Genomic DNA, 15,582 nt, shown 5'->3' on the forward strand with positions numbered 1-15,582 from the left:
ATAGAAATCTCCAGATAAGCTACAGCGCATAGCTGCTGTTGAGCAAGAACATATGGATCTTGAAGAGCTGACAGAAAAGCTTGATAGATCTAATGTATTACGTATGTTACAATTACAGCATTATTAAGTAATTCTGTGGTGTTTTTTTTTTTCTTCTGTTTTTCCATTTGTTTTTTTAAAAGAGTAAGAAGGTCCTAAAAGCTACCCCACTAAGACCATACCATCTTCAAGTTCTTCACAGTGGGAGACTGAAGGGAAAGAAAGGAAACAGTTCAGCATTTCTATCACTTTCCTGGGCTGGGTGATCTCAAGACCATTCCTACAGTAAGGAGACCTTGCTGCTTTTCATAGCTGATTGAAGGGAAAGAATTCTGGATTCTGTTGTCTTTAGTTCTCCCTGCACCTTTCCCAGCTGTTGTGCTTTCAAAAGTCAGCTCAGTTCAGTTTTATCATAAAATGCAGACTAAAAATAAGGTTACACTAAAGTAAACTGTCCTGAAAGTTCAACTCTCTTCATCTCCCCCTTGAGTCCAACTACCTGTGGACTCTCAACTACTCTGTGGAACTGACCTGTGCATAGTCAAGCAGAAAAAACGGACTTAATGTTCAGTCAGTAAGTCACATCTCTTCCTGGCTTTAACACTCCTTACCCCTTCAGACACTTGGTATAATGAAATAAAAATATCTGCCACAAAAAGCCAGACAATCTTTACAAGTCACAGAAGCTTTTATCAAACACAATATCCTGCCCTATAATAGATAAATTTCCAACTAATTTCTTACATGATTTCATTTATTTGTGTATTTCTACATTTCACAGGTTTATGTTCTGTCAAATATGTCAATGGTTTTGTTCTCATTGGAGTTCTCAGCACAAAGAGCTAAATCTAGGAAAAAACCCTACCAATGCCTCAGCCTTCACTGAGTGGAGGCAGTCTAGACTGTGTTGATACCCATGTAAATAAATGCACTATTCAGACATTTACAGATGTTACAGTAGAGACGATGACCTTCCCATGACCACCACCAGTGTTCAGGTTTTTCTTCATCTGTCAGGAGTCACCTGTAAACTACAGCAGCACAACCAGATCACAACTTTTACCCTTAATTATCATCCTGCAGAAAGTGGAACATGGGGCCTCTCATCAATTATGGCTACACCCATTATACTCAATGCAGGGCTCCAATATCTTTCTAAAATATTTTTTTTTCCCCAATAACAGATTAGTATTTCTGGAAGCTATGAATTTCAATAATTTAAATTATCTAAAGAAAAATTAAGACCTTATATTCATTTAGCATTTACAGCAGTCACTTTTTGCAAAACTCTCAACACTGTGACCCCACCATCCATTTTCCTCAGTTAAAATTCTGCCTTAACATGATGAAACACAGCCTGAATGTGAACTTTGTTAAACGCATTCACTCTCATACTGGGAATTATATATATTACAAGCCAGAGCTATTAAAAAAAGTTAAGTAACATCCAAACAGGGTCACTGTGACAAAGCTGCTTTCCACTTAACGCTATCTCCCCCATCCTTAGCAATGGATACGTACACAACAGTTCTAGAGATAACAGCAATGAGAGACTGAGACTGACTCATAGAACTGCACCAGTCTGTCAACAGTCAGTGGAGGCCCTGTCCTCTACAGCAGCCCAGAGGCAGTGGGAGCTTACTGCAGTGAAGCAAAGCCCACCCAGTGCCAGTGGTTGCAGTGGTGTTGCCTATAAGGCTCTATGGCTGCACATCACACTTGAATTGCTCAGAGCTGTTTCTAACAATGGTTTTGCTTCCATTATGCTAGAGCAAACGTTCACCCTCTATGCCTTCCCAGATACGCTATGGAAGACATACAGGACCTGGTTTCCAAACATTATTCTGCAAAAGATGTTGGAGATGTGGAAAGCGGCAGAAAACACAAAAGCTCCCTACCCTGCCAACAGATTAGCTATATATCAGCAGGATATCAGGTGCATTTTCTGAATGATGGTCTTGAAATGCAATCTGATTGATTTACGTCACACCAATATGCTAGCCTTACCTCTATGGAAATCTGAAATTATGTTACTACAGCTTGAAAATAAACATAATAATAAAAATATTAATAATATATTAAAAAAAAAAAAAGAGCCACCACATAGTAGTACTACCTTTGGCACTTTGCTATACTTTTCTATATACCAAATTAAACAAAAACAAACAAGAAATCCAATGCACCAGCAAAACTGCAAGTTAAAAAAACATGCTAATTTTTCTTCAATGAAAATACCTACATAATTAACTTGAAAGAATACATACTGTTTTGTTCAAATACCTAGTGAAGCTGTGGTGTCTGTACCTTTAGTTTACCTTGGTAGAGAACCCATGATATATACAAATAAGAATATAGTGTCACTACACAGCTCATGGGCATGTAAGTTAACGAACTATTTTACAACCTACAACCTGCTGCGGCACCACCACGCTGAAGATGCACATGGTAAATTGCTACTATATCAGCCCGTCCAAGATTCAGTCACAGTTCACACACAGGAAGAGGGTAACTTAAACTACTGGTTGAGCACTGGGGCTTTTTTCCATGCATGCCTTCCAGCACTTATGCCATTACTATGCAATCTTAGAGCTGCATGCTAAAAAAAAAAAATAAAAAAATATTAATTTTAACTAAAAAAAAAAAAAAAAGACACAAAAGCAACACTTTCCCAGGAGTAGCAAGCACTGTGCTGCAGACAACTAATAAGTTACTGCACACTGTCAGTACTGACCTCTAGAAACCCTCCTCTGTAATAGAATACTGATACACCACCCACTGCTTTGCAGAGGAAACTCAGCCAAGTTGTTTTTGTGTTTCTATATCGTTTCCATAGCAAAGGTCAGTGCATGCGTAAGTTAAACTAAAGCTGGAAGGCTAAAGACTGAAGGTCACAACAGGATAAGCCAGAACAGCTTCAGCCAAAGCAGTTCCAGCAGTATTACTACATGCATTCAGTAAACTCCTGCATGTCAATACTTAGTTTGCAATTTTTATGGTGCATGTATGAAGAGAGTAAGTTAATAAGAAAAATTCCATCATCAGGATGTTGTGTTTTTATATTACAAAAACATTCATACGTCTTTAATGCACGTATAGAAAATCCTTTAGAAAAAAACAACTGTAACACTAGAGATCAATGTGATCACTGAAGTCAGCAGCATTTACACTTGAAAGTTAGTGGTAGGGGTGAAAATCTTTTCCTTTCTGAGGAAATCAGACAAGTCACATTAAGTAAAAGGCATCAACCTAACGAGGGCAGCAGGTTTCCAGATTACACGCAGATTGTATTGGGCCATTATGTTGCTCATATGCCGTCAGTTCCATGCTCTGAGCTAACGGAGAGCTTGCAATACCCAGCAAGCTTGTCAGAGGGCTTTAAAATCTCAAGTATTTAGAAGTTCTGCCTCCCTCCTCTGTCTATTTTTTAAAACTAAGAAGGTTCTCTCTCTGTTTTCCATCTGTTGTTTCAGGCCAAGTATTACCGATCTCTATTCAAATATAAATGTTATTTACCCACAACATGTGATTTCTCAAGAGCTGCAACAAGACTTGAGAAGAACATCCAACAGAAAACACACTTCACAGAAAACAGGTACTATCAGACCACCATAGCATACTTTGAAATACTCTTTTTCTGAAAAGTAAAATAACCCAAACCCTCTTTGTTTACTTACAATAAACCAATCTCTAATATTGTCACTAAATCCAGAAGTGATGTCAGGCTTTCACTTGGCTATTCTTTTAGACTAAAAACACAGACAAAAAAAAAAAAATGGAACTAAAGCTTAGGGAAAAAATAAAGCAAAATCATTTCTTTAGCTACATTGTACACTTAACCAATCCTAGATACTAATGACATTTCAGACAGTGCCAAGACCCATTTGATTGTATTTTCAAAGCAATTTTCCTGTAAAACTTTCCAGCATTCATTAGGAAATAGCCATGTTTAACCAAACTTTTACTTGTGTTTAATATTCATGTTTTATCCTTTATGCGCCTTTCCTTCAATGATCAAGAAAAAAAAAAAAAGAATCGTATTGCCACTCCAGTGCTCCCTCCCCTTGGACAATTAATTTACTGCTTATGGCATTACTGGATTGGTAAAGTAGGCTGATTAGAAGGAAGTCTTTTACATAAAAACAGATGTCCCTAAAAATAGAGCATAGTCTTGAAATACAAGACATGTCAGGGGAAAAATCTGTGATAATCAAGGCTTTTGTTCACATCGGTTAAAAACTCCAGCTTCATCAAATGCACCAGTATTCCTGTAAAAATCCTCAGCTCAAACATGAGGAATGGCGAAGGAAATCCACAGCAGTGTGAAGAAGTGTAGGCCCACCCTTCCCCTTTACTTCCAATAGTGAGGTCCTAGGCTTTTCAACACGGTGACACGAAGCGCACGACTAACTAGTTATCTCCTCCTCGGTAGTCTCCCTGCAGCTGGATGTATTTCAGTGGTTCATTGGAACACCTCCCAGAGTTACGCCACCAAAAAGAAGACAAAAGAGGACAAGAAAGGCCCAGCAAGATGAATGCAAAGGCAAAGATAAAAGGAAGGTAAAGCTGTACTCCTGAATTAAGTATTTTTACTTTTACTTTCGAAGACTGCAGAAGTGAAGATATGGTATAATTTACCCTGGAATCTAAACAATCCTAAAAGAAAACTTCCACTACTTAAGGTTTAGTCCACTTTTAATCAGTTGTTTACAAAACAAAACTGCCAAACCTCCCCATAATAATATAATAAAAGTTCAAAAAAAAGAAAAAAAGGCTTTGAGGTGTGTCGTTCTCTGAGACAATGGAGATGTGACCCATAACCTTAGACTATTTCTGACAACAGTATTCAAGAGGCACTGGAGCATGGCTCTGAGGAACCAAATTTTTTTTCTTCAGACATTTCTCCACAAGAATTTCACTTTTGATTGGTTTGCAGCTACTTTCCAACAGAACTATGAAGACTGACATTTTAAAAGCTGAAGGGTGACTCTTCCAAACTGAGCAGCACACCTAGTAACAGCTAGAAATAAAAGCAAGTGATAAAAAAAGATCTAAAGGCATGAAGATTATCAAGAAATTGAAACAAAAGCTACAGAATGACTAACACTAGTGGTGCAATTTGCCTTAAATTTATTGTCAGTGGCATTTTGAAAAGCTTGAACCAAGCTATAGATATAAAAACAAGTTCAGGGAAGTTATTGAAAGTCAGACTGACCACAGCCATCCCCTCGTGGCTTTGCAGAGGTGCAATGAGTGCTGACCTATGATCTTCTGTGGACTGTTCACAGGAAAGTGGCGAAACTCATGGAAGAGAACTCCATTCAGATCTCTTAGACAATACCCCAACCACTGACTTAAAAGCTTAGCAGTAGATGGAAGTGTTTTTAATTAAAAAAAAAAAAATCATTCCCATTTCACAAAGGATTTAATGTTACAGAAAGTTAAATGTAGAATTTTAAAATTAAATATGTTGTAACAACCTACTTCCCCTTCCTGAAGCACGGTACTATTTTCAGTCATTTGATTATCTGATGTAGGAAAGAAAAGCATGCACACCAGAGAAGCATCCTCCTTCCTCTTTTGCTAATAGCTCATTGAGTAGACTGACTTAAAACCTTAAAATAGTATAGATCTCTGCAATTCTGAAAAATAAAAATAATGAGGTACGAAAGCAACAAGTGTTAACAAACTACTAGACATAGTGGCACAAGTCCAGGTTTAACAGCATTTTAAAGGTCATCACAAAGACAAATAGGTCCTGAAGAGAACCAAAGCCAAAAATAGCAGTGCATTACTGGCCATGATACCATCTGGCCATTCAACGTACGGAACATCCTTCAAGGTTTAAGAACCTGGATTTTTCTGTTTCTGAAATCTCAAATTTCCATGCTCACTGCTTGCAGTCAAGCCTGACTATTTAGATGCTAATTTCAGGCATATTTTGAGGAGTGTTTCAGCTCAGAGTCCTGTCCCATTCTATGCTACCAACAGAAGACCAAATCACAACTAAAATAGTGTTAGACTAACATTACAACTTCACGCTGTGCAGAATTACTGGCCACATCTAACTAGCCATCACCATACACAACCCATCTTCAGTTAGCGCTACACTAACAAGAAATCGTGCTATTTCTGAACCTCCAATTCCCAGTGCCAAATTACGCTATGGACAGCTTTTCAGATGAGCATTTCCAGGAAAACCCATGTAACTTGAAAAAAAACAAAACAAAAAAACTAATTCTACTTGGAAAAATAATTCAATAGTACCCTTCCTCATCTTAGTAACCACAACAACACAAGAAGCAGACAACCATGTCATTACTGATCCAGTATGCCATTTTCATTTTTTCCATGTTAATATGTAAATAATAATTGTATTGATTAAGTGTTCAAACATCTATTAGATGCATGTGGATGGGTTTTACTATCTATTTTGGGGGGGGTTCTAAGAGCTGATTACATGGCTCACACAGGCTGAGACTTACCTTCTGCATTTATTTGCAGGTTGTTGTCACCAACAATTAGAACTAGGATTAGAATCTGCCTTCTGGTGATGTATGAATAAAGGGAAGGACTTGAGACAAAGAAAAAAAAAAGCACACATAAGAACTGAAAAAATGGAAGGTGGGAAGAAGGGAAGGGTCATAAGACACAGAAAAAACAGTCTGTATACCATTCTCTATATCCTTCCTCAACCATAGGACTGCTGACCAGTCCATAGGTTGCATGATGATTGCATGATTCTCCCGTTGCAGCAGAATCAAGTACTGTGCAAATTTGGCTTATGGCAGAGATGAACAGCTCCTACCCTTGAGCCCATTGAAGTATGGCAAGAAGACTTATGGTACAGGCAAACTCCTAATAGGTACCCTTGCCCCAATTTTCTGTGGTAACTCACCACAGGACAGATATCCTCCTTGCGTGCAGAACAAGGAGCTCTTAGCTCCACTGCCCCTCAGTAAATCTCACTGCAAGGTTATCAAGAAGACTATCGTGGAGATCACCTTCCTCAACAGCAACAGGACATAAGGTTAATATATTTGTTGTGCACAACAGCTTGTGGAATTTCCTACTAGAAGATAGCATCGAATTTAAAATACTTAAGAGAACTCAGCAAATTGCAGAAGCTGATGTGAATTGCAGGAACACAACATACAATTATTTTTTAAATGAAACAAGTCATTTTAGATCAGGAAGCTAAAATACAAAAGCAAGAAACTATCCATGAGAGATCCTTATTGTGTTCCTGCCTGCTCTAAAATGCTTAAAAACCATTATCCGAGTGAAGTCTCATGAAAAACCTTAACCCTTTTAGAAAACAGTTAAATCTCACTCCAGCAAATTGTAAATGCAAACGTTATTTAATTATGTACAATTTGACCTGGCACAAGGGTGAGAAATTCAAGGAATTACAAACTTTCATTTAAGAGTTAGATGAAACGTAACAGCTATTTATTTAAAAGGCTTCTTAGATGGGTAGAATAAGTACTTTAACCTACTGAATTAGGTAGACAGTTCTCAGAGGCCTTCTCTGTCTCCTGACTACGCAACACAAGATTTCCCCACAGTTTGGATGAGAGAATTTCAAAACGTTACCCTTCCCATTGCTTACCATGCTGCCAAGTTATTTATTCCTTCCCTGTGACAAATGTCAGCCTTATCTTGCAATTTTTCTTAACAGGTAAAATAAGTAGTGCCAGATGACACGGATTAGCTGGAACACACTCCTAAGCAAGCACAGATTAAAATGACAGTTATCTGCTATTTTGAATGTTTTGCCATTGAAAAAACGAAAACAGTAGAATTTCAGCACACAATTCGCTTCCTTGAAGTCAATGGACTTACAAAACAAAACATGATGCTCAACTCATTTCATTTCCTCACATTTGGAAATAAGCTGATTAAATGTACTCACAGCAGATGATGCCAAATTTGTCAGAAGCTTAGTCTCCTAGCAACAGGTACAGTACAGTATTAGTAATAGATTAATGACATACGCTAATAGATTAATGGCTTGAAGCCATGTACTATCTTTATTTTAAATAACACATCAACTGCACGTGCAGAACTACAGAGGTTCCACAGTTTGGAAATTAAATGTTCTCCCTATAAAATACTGTGCAAAAGCAACAAAAACTCTGTAGCAAGGAAAAGCACATAGGCCTTGAGGCACGCACATCCTTTCTTGTCTCTGACACTGGTTAACTTACAGGCACAAGGAAACACCGAGTACTTTTTTTTTTTTTTTTTTTTTTGCAATGATCACCCACATGGACAGAACTGAATGTTGTAAAGCCAAGAGCACCAAACAGAAAGAAGTTAAGTCAGATACAAATAGCAATGCGTATTGTGAAGTGCATTTGTGTAATAACCTTCTGGAAGTGCTGGAAAAGCTTGCATCTTTATATTTAAATTGAGTAATTTATGTCTACTCACAGCTATTTAATGTTTACTTTCCACCAAACTTGGTCCTCAGCATACTGTTTTTACCAGCAGCAAATAAAAAGTTAATTCAAATCCTTGTTTTGTTTCATAACAACTTCCTCTCCCAACAAGCACAATAATTAATTTCTAATCCAGCTGGAAGAGACGAAATTGCAAAATAGAATATTGATTTGCATTCGTAGTCATTTTAATTGAGAGACGTAGCACCATGCATGTGTTTAAGCACGACACTGTGAAACAAACAAATACTACGCCCATTTTTAAAACAGCATTCTTGTAATAGCAAGGTATTTCACAATTCTAATTAGAATAAAGATCTTTGAAAATAATAAGTCACATAGAATACAGATCTGTGTTTTTTCTTTCTAATTTACATCTACCACTACAATTTAAAAGCATCTGGTTTTGCAAGCAAAAGGAAGCCTAGATATATTTGTCAAGTTTTATAACCATCAGCAAAATAAGTTCCTTTAAAACAAATATTAGTGCAAGATGTAAAAACCCAGGTGGAAAAAAAAAATAGTTCCCAAATGCTCAGCAGAGACTTATTTTGGCAGCTAAAATCTCCCAAGATTCTATCCTCATTAATGATGTGTTAAATTCCAGTGCCAGCACCTTGGCATGTGAAAATTGTATCTACTTGTTCTCCAGCAACTAAACACAATGCTCCACATGAAGAAATTTGCCCTGGCAACTACTTTCAGATTCCAGCCTAGCTCAGGCATCCTCACTTTTCTCTAGTATGCAGCACAGACTTACTTCCCTGCTGTGTATTCAATCATTGCCTCTACTGTGCTAAGAAATCTAGCAGGTCTGACAACAGAAGGTTTGAGCTGGTTGCACCGTGGCGTTGTCACCAGGAGAACACTGAGAAACTCTGTAGGGAACATGAGAGCTGGAAGAAGAGCTTAGATTAAGAATGAAAATGGAAGGATGATGAAAACTATTCAAGGAAGAAGAGATGTGATGAAGAGATCCAGCCTTTTTTTCGAGGGAGGGAAAGGAAAGATACAGACAAAAAAAGAGTCCTAAGAAGAAAACAGGAGGAATGAAAAAAATCAAGGTAAGGTATCAGAGCAGAAACAGAGTTGGATAAATAGCCTGAAGAATGCGACTAGGTGTCAGGTTAGGAGAAGAAATTTTTTAGTTGAAGAGCTTAGAAAGATTGCTTAGACAAGGAGAAAGGAACAGACAGTCCAATACATTTAAATTCTGCTGGTACATCTTTACTTATGCATGTGTAACTTCAGAGCTCTTCCAAAACTGATGTAATTACAAAGCATGACAGAATTTGCTTTCCAGTGAGGAATAAAAAAGTATAAGGAGAAAGAGTGATAATATAGTTTGAGCTAACAAACTATAGTATGAGTAGAAGAAACAATAGGGACTGATTATGCCAACTCTATTACCACTTTTGAGTCTGGTTTTAAATACTAACAAGTTACTTAAACTATTGGAATGGGACTAATATAACAAATACATTTTTAATTCCTCGATTGCTCTTGTAAAACACTAAGGACTGAAACCATGACTGCCATTTTCCTGTAAAAGAACAGGAAGTATCCTGGGTTTGGGAGAAGAAACAGACCTGTGGTAACCTTAAGGTAATTAGATTAATTCTCCCCCCCCCCCCCATTTATCCTTTATAGCTGTTGTTTCTTTTGACAGATAAGGTGAATAAGTGAAGAGACATTGCTTTCAGCCAAGGATGTGGCAAACTCACAAATCAAGGAATCTTAACAAACCCCATGATTCCCCAGCACAATCTTCCTTGTGTCCAGTGAGAAAGAGGGCAGTTCTGTTGCTATCTGGCACCATAGGTACTAAAGGAGACATAAGTGACTACCAGTAAACTAATCCAGAAGCCGACCTAGCATAGGGTAGGAGATGTGTGCACACCTTGTCTCAGAGGGGAGCACAACACAACTTGTGTACACAGTTATTTATACCCACAACACCAAAGCCACACTTCTTTCTCTTCAAAGGAGATTATGATGGCAAAGCTTTCACATTAAAGCCAAACCTAATTTACCAGGACCTTACATCCGTCCCTGAGCTCAACAAGAATTGGATGGTGTTTGCCAAGTATTTATATGCTACGCTTTAGATGTCTTTAGTACTTTAAATGTTTAGCGTGAACAAAGGAACCCAGTCAAAGCAACTGTTAATGACCAGTACCACGTATCAAAAGTTTGTGTACCACCACCCTCTGTTAGTCAGAGGGGAACCGTTGCCTGCATTACTACTGCATTTAGATCAGTTTCAGTACTGAACAAAACTGTTCTGAAAGACAATAAAGCTTGCTTGATTCTGTTAAAGCAGTGGAAACAGTGACAAGACACAAGGCGGGGTAGGAAGGGGAACAAGTCTTGCTTGCCCTTACAGAGTAACAGTTCAAATCTGAACTAATTTTTGTATTGCACAAGGTATATTTAGGGGAAAATCTTACCCAGGAAGGAATATAAGCTTCAAAGAAGGTAACGACTCATGGCATTGTAAATACCAGTAACTGTAGCTAAGAGAAAGTTATCTTTGATTCGGGAAAGTCAGACTTCCTACCTTCACTACAGGGTGTCCTCCGGTAGATGCTTTTACTGCTCCTCTGCTTCCTTCTGTTTCATAGTGAGCTCTGTGATGAGTTTTAGGCTGGACATCTATTTTCAGTTCGCATTGCCCGTAATGACTTGGTAAAGGCCAGTCGAGAGGTGGCAACGAAGATGTGCTGCAATCAAGACGTGCACACTATGGTTAAATGTAATATGCCATTTGGCCAGGGTACAATCACAGGAACTTCTCCATAAATACAGACAATCATGTTGTTTTCCTAACACACAATTACCAAATTAGAATAGCTATTAGCCTAGCACTATTTCTTGAAAATTCCCGAAGTCTGCTGGTGCATTAAAATCTTCAATTAAACATTGGGGGGGGGGGATGGTATTTTTGGTGTGTACTAATGTAGTGCTGTATTTCTTCCTTCCAATCCCTGATTGAAAGAAAAGTACTGCAGGCCTTGCATTACCAGCATTATTCCATAATGCTTTTATTTTATGTTTTTATTCTTGAGTTTATCAACAAGCAAGTTCAAGCGGTACTAAAGGGAAGAGTTTAAATCTATCTCCTAAACCATTAAGTTTTAAAAAATACTTGAAAATAATAAAGCAGACAGTTACTTTAAGATTGTAAAGCGCTGAACTTTGTTAACTATCATTCAAATGAACACTACCCGATGATTCAAACTTTTAAGACTAGTAGTCCTGTCTAAGCATAAAGACTTACTGCAACAAACACACCTAAAGAGCATGCTTAGCTTATCCATGGATTATATACCCTTACACCCAGTAGCAAAATTGCTCCAGGGGAGGAGGAAAAAAATGCAGCAATAGAAGTAACATGAAAAACTCTAAGGGAAATAAGCCTCATGGTATCACCATTTTTTTTCATACCTATCCTTTTACCTGCTTAGATTCACAGACTTATAATTCTAATATGAAGAACAGTAGGATTCAAGTCGGTAATTACCTGGTGGAGCAAATTAATTTCTAAACATTTAAAAGTGAATGTTTATAGTACTGTGTACCACACAAGAACATATACAATAAAAATAAGCTTCTATTGAAATAGTTTTTATTATCATAAACTAACCAACAGGGCAAGCAAAGTAGGTTTTAAAGAGATGGACAAACACTGGTTTGTATTGTTGCCTGAGAAAGCTCAGCTCCATTTCTTTCTCCTTTACAGGAAGTCAGGTAAAACCCTACTGCCAGTCCAAAACCATGCACACTTTCACAAACACTAACAGCTACAGATCCACAAAAGATAAGCTGTACCTTCTAGAGAGCTTCAAACTATGAAAACATATCTACAGTTGGGAAAGAAGGTAATGTTTTAACTGAAGGGGAAAAAAAAGGCTGTCTTTAGTAAGTATCTGGATGGACTTGGGCTCAGGCCGCAGCACCATATATCTACCTTTTACTACAAACATCATTGTCCCTAAGCATGGAAAAGGAGGAGAAGAAAAGGCCTTGTTTGCTGGCATCCTCTTACAGGAGGGCCACCTATAAACCTGCTGGCCTGCTGCTTTGTGGAGTACCTCTGACTGTGCACTTCAGGAGAGAGCTAACTGAGATAAACTCATCTCCTGAAGTGCCTTTTGGGGAGTGAATGGGAACCAGAATTTTTCCCTGTCTTCTTACTAAAAGTAAGAAATGAGAGCAATAAATCATGTCCACAAGCATTAAGTGTGTAGCCAAGACTCTTCTTCCCCCAGTAAGCAGGTCTTAGGACCAGTCCTTCCACAGCAATACTATTTACTGGGTAGGAGAAGTGATGCCAACAGTAAAAGAGTAAACAGGAAAACAAAAGGAATGCAGCATAAGCCCAGCCCTGCCAGTTACTTACCACAGCCCCAGGCCTACTGCCTAAATGCTATTATTGGCTATCAACTAGACCTTGCCATTCACTTTTATAGTTACTGAAGAAGACTCAAGTCTTCAGTCTGAAAATGGAAAGAAACATCAGGATTAGAAGATACTAAAAATAGTTAAAAAAAAAAAATTTAGCATGCAATAATTTGTTCTTTATTATTTCTGAAAAAGTTTTTTCTCCCCTATAACCAAATATTTGATGTTAAAATAGTTGGTATGCGTAGTGAACAGATATGGTCCTGCAGAGAGGTTGGTGTAACATGTACACCACAGCCTACATACCAATTACTGGGAGATATTACTCAAAGTTACATATTAAACTCACTCTAGAAAAAGTATTTGTTGCTAACGATGGCTCTCTGTAGCTCTAAGAGGTTTAATCCTGCAATTAACTAATAAAAACGTAGCACAAGCCATATCAGAGTCCCATTATCTGCTGAAACAATATTTGGAATACTAAAACAAACATGGAGACAGGAAAATAACGAGGTCTCAAGATTTTGTCATTCTTTGAAAACAAATAAAAAAATATCAGCATGAGGGAGTGAGCAAGCACATATGCATGTGCAGATGCCTAAACGAGACAGAGAGAGAGAGAGAGACAGAGAAAGAGAGAGGGAGGGAGGAAGACGCTTCCAAAACAGGTTTCCAAATAAATTGTGTAGCATTAGACTTTTAGGCCTTGCTGCTTCAAACTGCTGTTTTCTAGATGAAATAGACTAGAGTTGTAGCTGCTTCCCTTTAAGGAACAGACTGTGATGTTGGATATCCAAAGCATTAAGTGTTTATCTTTGAATATTTTTCTTGCTGTCTCCATCACCCTCAACTTCTCAGCAGCAATGGAATCCTAAAAAGTTTCAGGGTACAGTGTCATGCATCTTTCTGCCCTGTGACAATATCATTTAAATTCATTTCTGCTTCCACACCACTCTTTCACTTGTTTTGAGGAAAATGCTGTACAGCAATGCATTACAGTGAATCGGTGATCATTTCGAAAGGTAAGCTTTTTACTTCTGTTAGTTTACCAGAGCCTCCACTATCTAAATGGTTTATTCAAACTGAAATAACAGGACAGAGGCTGAACAAAAACTTTCCTTGCCTGTCACCTTCTGAACGTCACATGGACCTTCAAGCTCGGACACTAAATAAATATATAAAATATCAGAATACAGTCTATAAACTTTTTTCCTCTTTTGTTTCCCCCCACTAGGTAGAAATCAACATCAAAACAGAAGAATCATGTCAGTGCTGGGGTGTGAAGCAACGCAATCTCTATACCAGACACTGTATATAAGAAACAAATTCTGAAGCTGCTAGCTGGAGTAATTGAGTAAATAAAGTTGACACTGAACTCTAGTGATCTCCGATGATTTAAAACTAAGACACCTATAACATGTTTAAAAAAAAACACAGCTTTTTGAGGAATGTGCAAAGATTTCGTACTGTTACAAAAAGAGACAAAAAGATTTGTCTCCCTCAGTTTGCACACAACATGATGACATTTCTATTACTGGCAAAGCCATTTCTACCTTTGCACTCAGAACACAGGATCTAGATCATGTGCTGAACTGTTTTTTTGTTTTGTTTACAAGTTATTTTAGACAAAAATATTAAAAGAAGTAAGAACTTTAGTTTTTCAAATCACTCAATTGTTGAACTTGAGGGAGGAGGAATGTATTAGTAGACACTTTCACATACTTTGTTACAGAAGTTCATCACAAAATTACTGTTACAATACCTTGCAACTTAGTGGCTTTTACACATGGTTCTGTAATTTTTGCTTTTCTTTGCCTGAGAAAACCCCTTGTTAACAGTACAGTAACTTACTAGTAAAGCACCAAATCACATACCAGCAAACAATGACTCACGGTCATCCTAAATGCTTCATGAAATCAAATCTTAGCACGTTGTTGAGACAGCACCAATCTGTAAAGCTACAAATGTTCTTTCAGTAATACCAAGAGAATTTCATAATCTGATTAATACAAGTCTCCAAAAGCTCAAACTTCTATCACATCAAGATTAAAGGATTTAGAGAACAGCTGCTATTAAAGGAAACTTAGAAGTAGAGAAAGAACCCTTCAGTACCATCCTCAGCAGAAGCCATCATATTTAAAATGATCTATTCAGTGCTTACACTATTAATTCAATGGATACTTTCTTCACCTGCAACTATGTCCTCCAAAACTACACCGCTTCTGGCTGCTCACATTGATGAATATTCATCTAACGCTCATCAGAAGGACAATCTCATGGATTCCTCTGGATTTCAATATTTGGATCTGTAGAAGTCACGGCCCCACTCCATGGGCTGAATATCCTTTGCACAGGAAGAAACAAAGCCTAGAAACAAGACTGCTTGCTTGCATTCAACTTACGCTTTATCCTTCCCTCTATCCCACATGCAGTGCTGTGGGGCCAATGGCAGCTGTGGAAAACAATCCAGTTAAAAACTGAAAATGGTTATCTTCCATTTGGAGCTCTCCTCCTAGGCAATTCACTGGACAGCCAGCTGGGGCTCTGTGCAGAGAGCAATTGCTAACCCTGGTACCTCAGCTGAAGCACGTGTGATTAGCTTAGTTTTAGTCTAATGCTCTGTTGGACTCCTGGCTTAAAAAGTTTTTGAATAGAGGTGGAATGAGAGCTCATCTTAGCTACTCAGTACGAACATGTT

General features: G+C 37.9%; 1 protein-coding gene and 1 long non-coding RNA gene across 3 annotated transcripts in view; one reads left to right on the top strand and one right to left on the bottom strand.

Moving 5' to 3' along the window:
* Positions 1 to 15,582, bottom strand: part of NFATC3 (nuclear factor of activated T cells 3) — a 66,226-nt gene that overhangs the window by 30,807 nt on the left and 19,837 nt on the right. For both annotated transcript variants that reach the window (XM_027467153.3, XM_027467152.3), the window contains exon 3: positions 11,041 to 11,203. In XM_027467153.3, coding sequence (XP_027322954.1) covers positions 11,041 to 11,203 — 163 coding nt within the window. The remainder of the gene's footprint in view (positions 1 to 11,040; positions 11,204 to 15,582) is intronic.
* Positions 145 to 8,557, top strand: LOC140003520 (uncharacterized). The gene is made up of 4 exons (XR_011812326.1): positions 145 to 324; positions 3,510 to 3,631; positions 4,469 to 4,596; positions 6,541 to 8,557. It is a non-coding gene; the product is annotated as an uncharacterized lncRNA (long non-coding RNA).

Source organism: Anas platyrhynchos, chromosome 12 (genome assembly GCF_047663525.1).
Source record: "Anas platyrhynchos isolate ZD024472 breed Pekin duck chromosome 12, IASCAAS_PekinDuck_T2T, whole genome shotgun sequence".
NCBI lineage: Eukaryota > Metazoa > Chordata > Aves > Anseriformes > Anatidae > Anas > Anas platyrhynchos.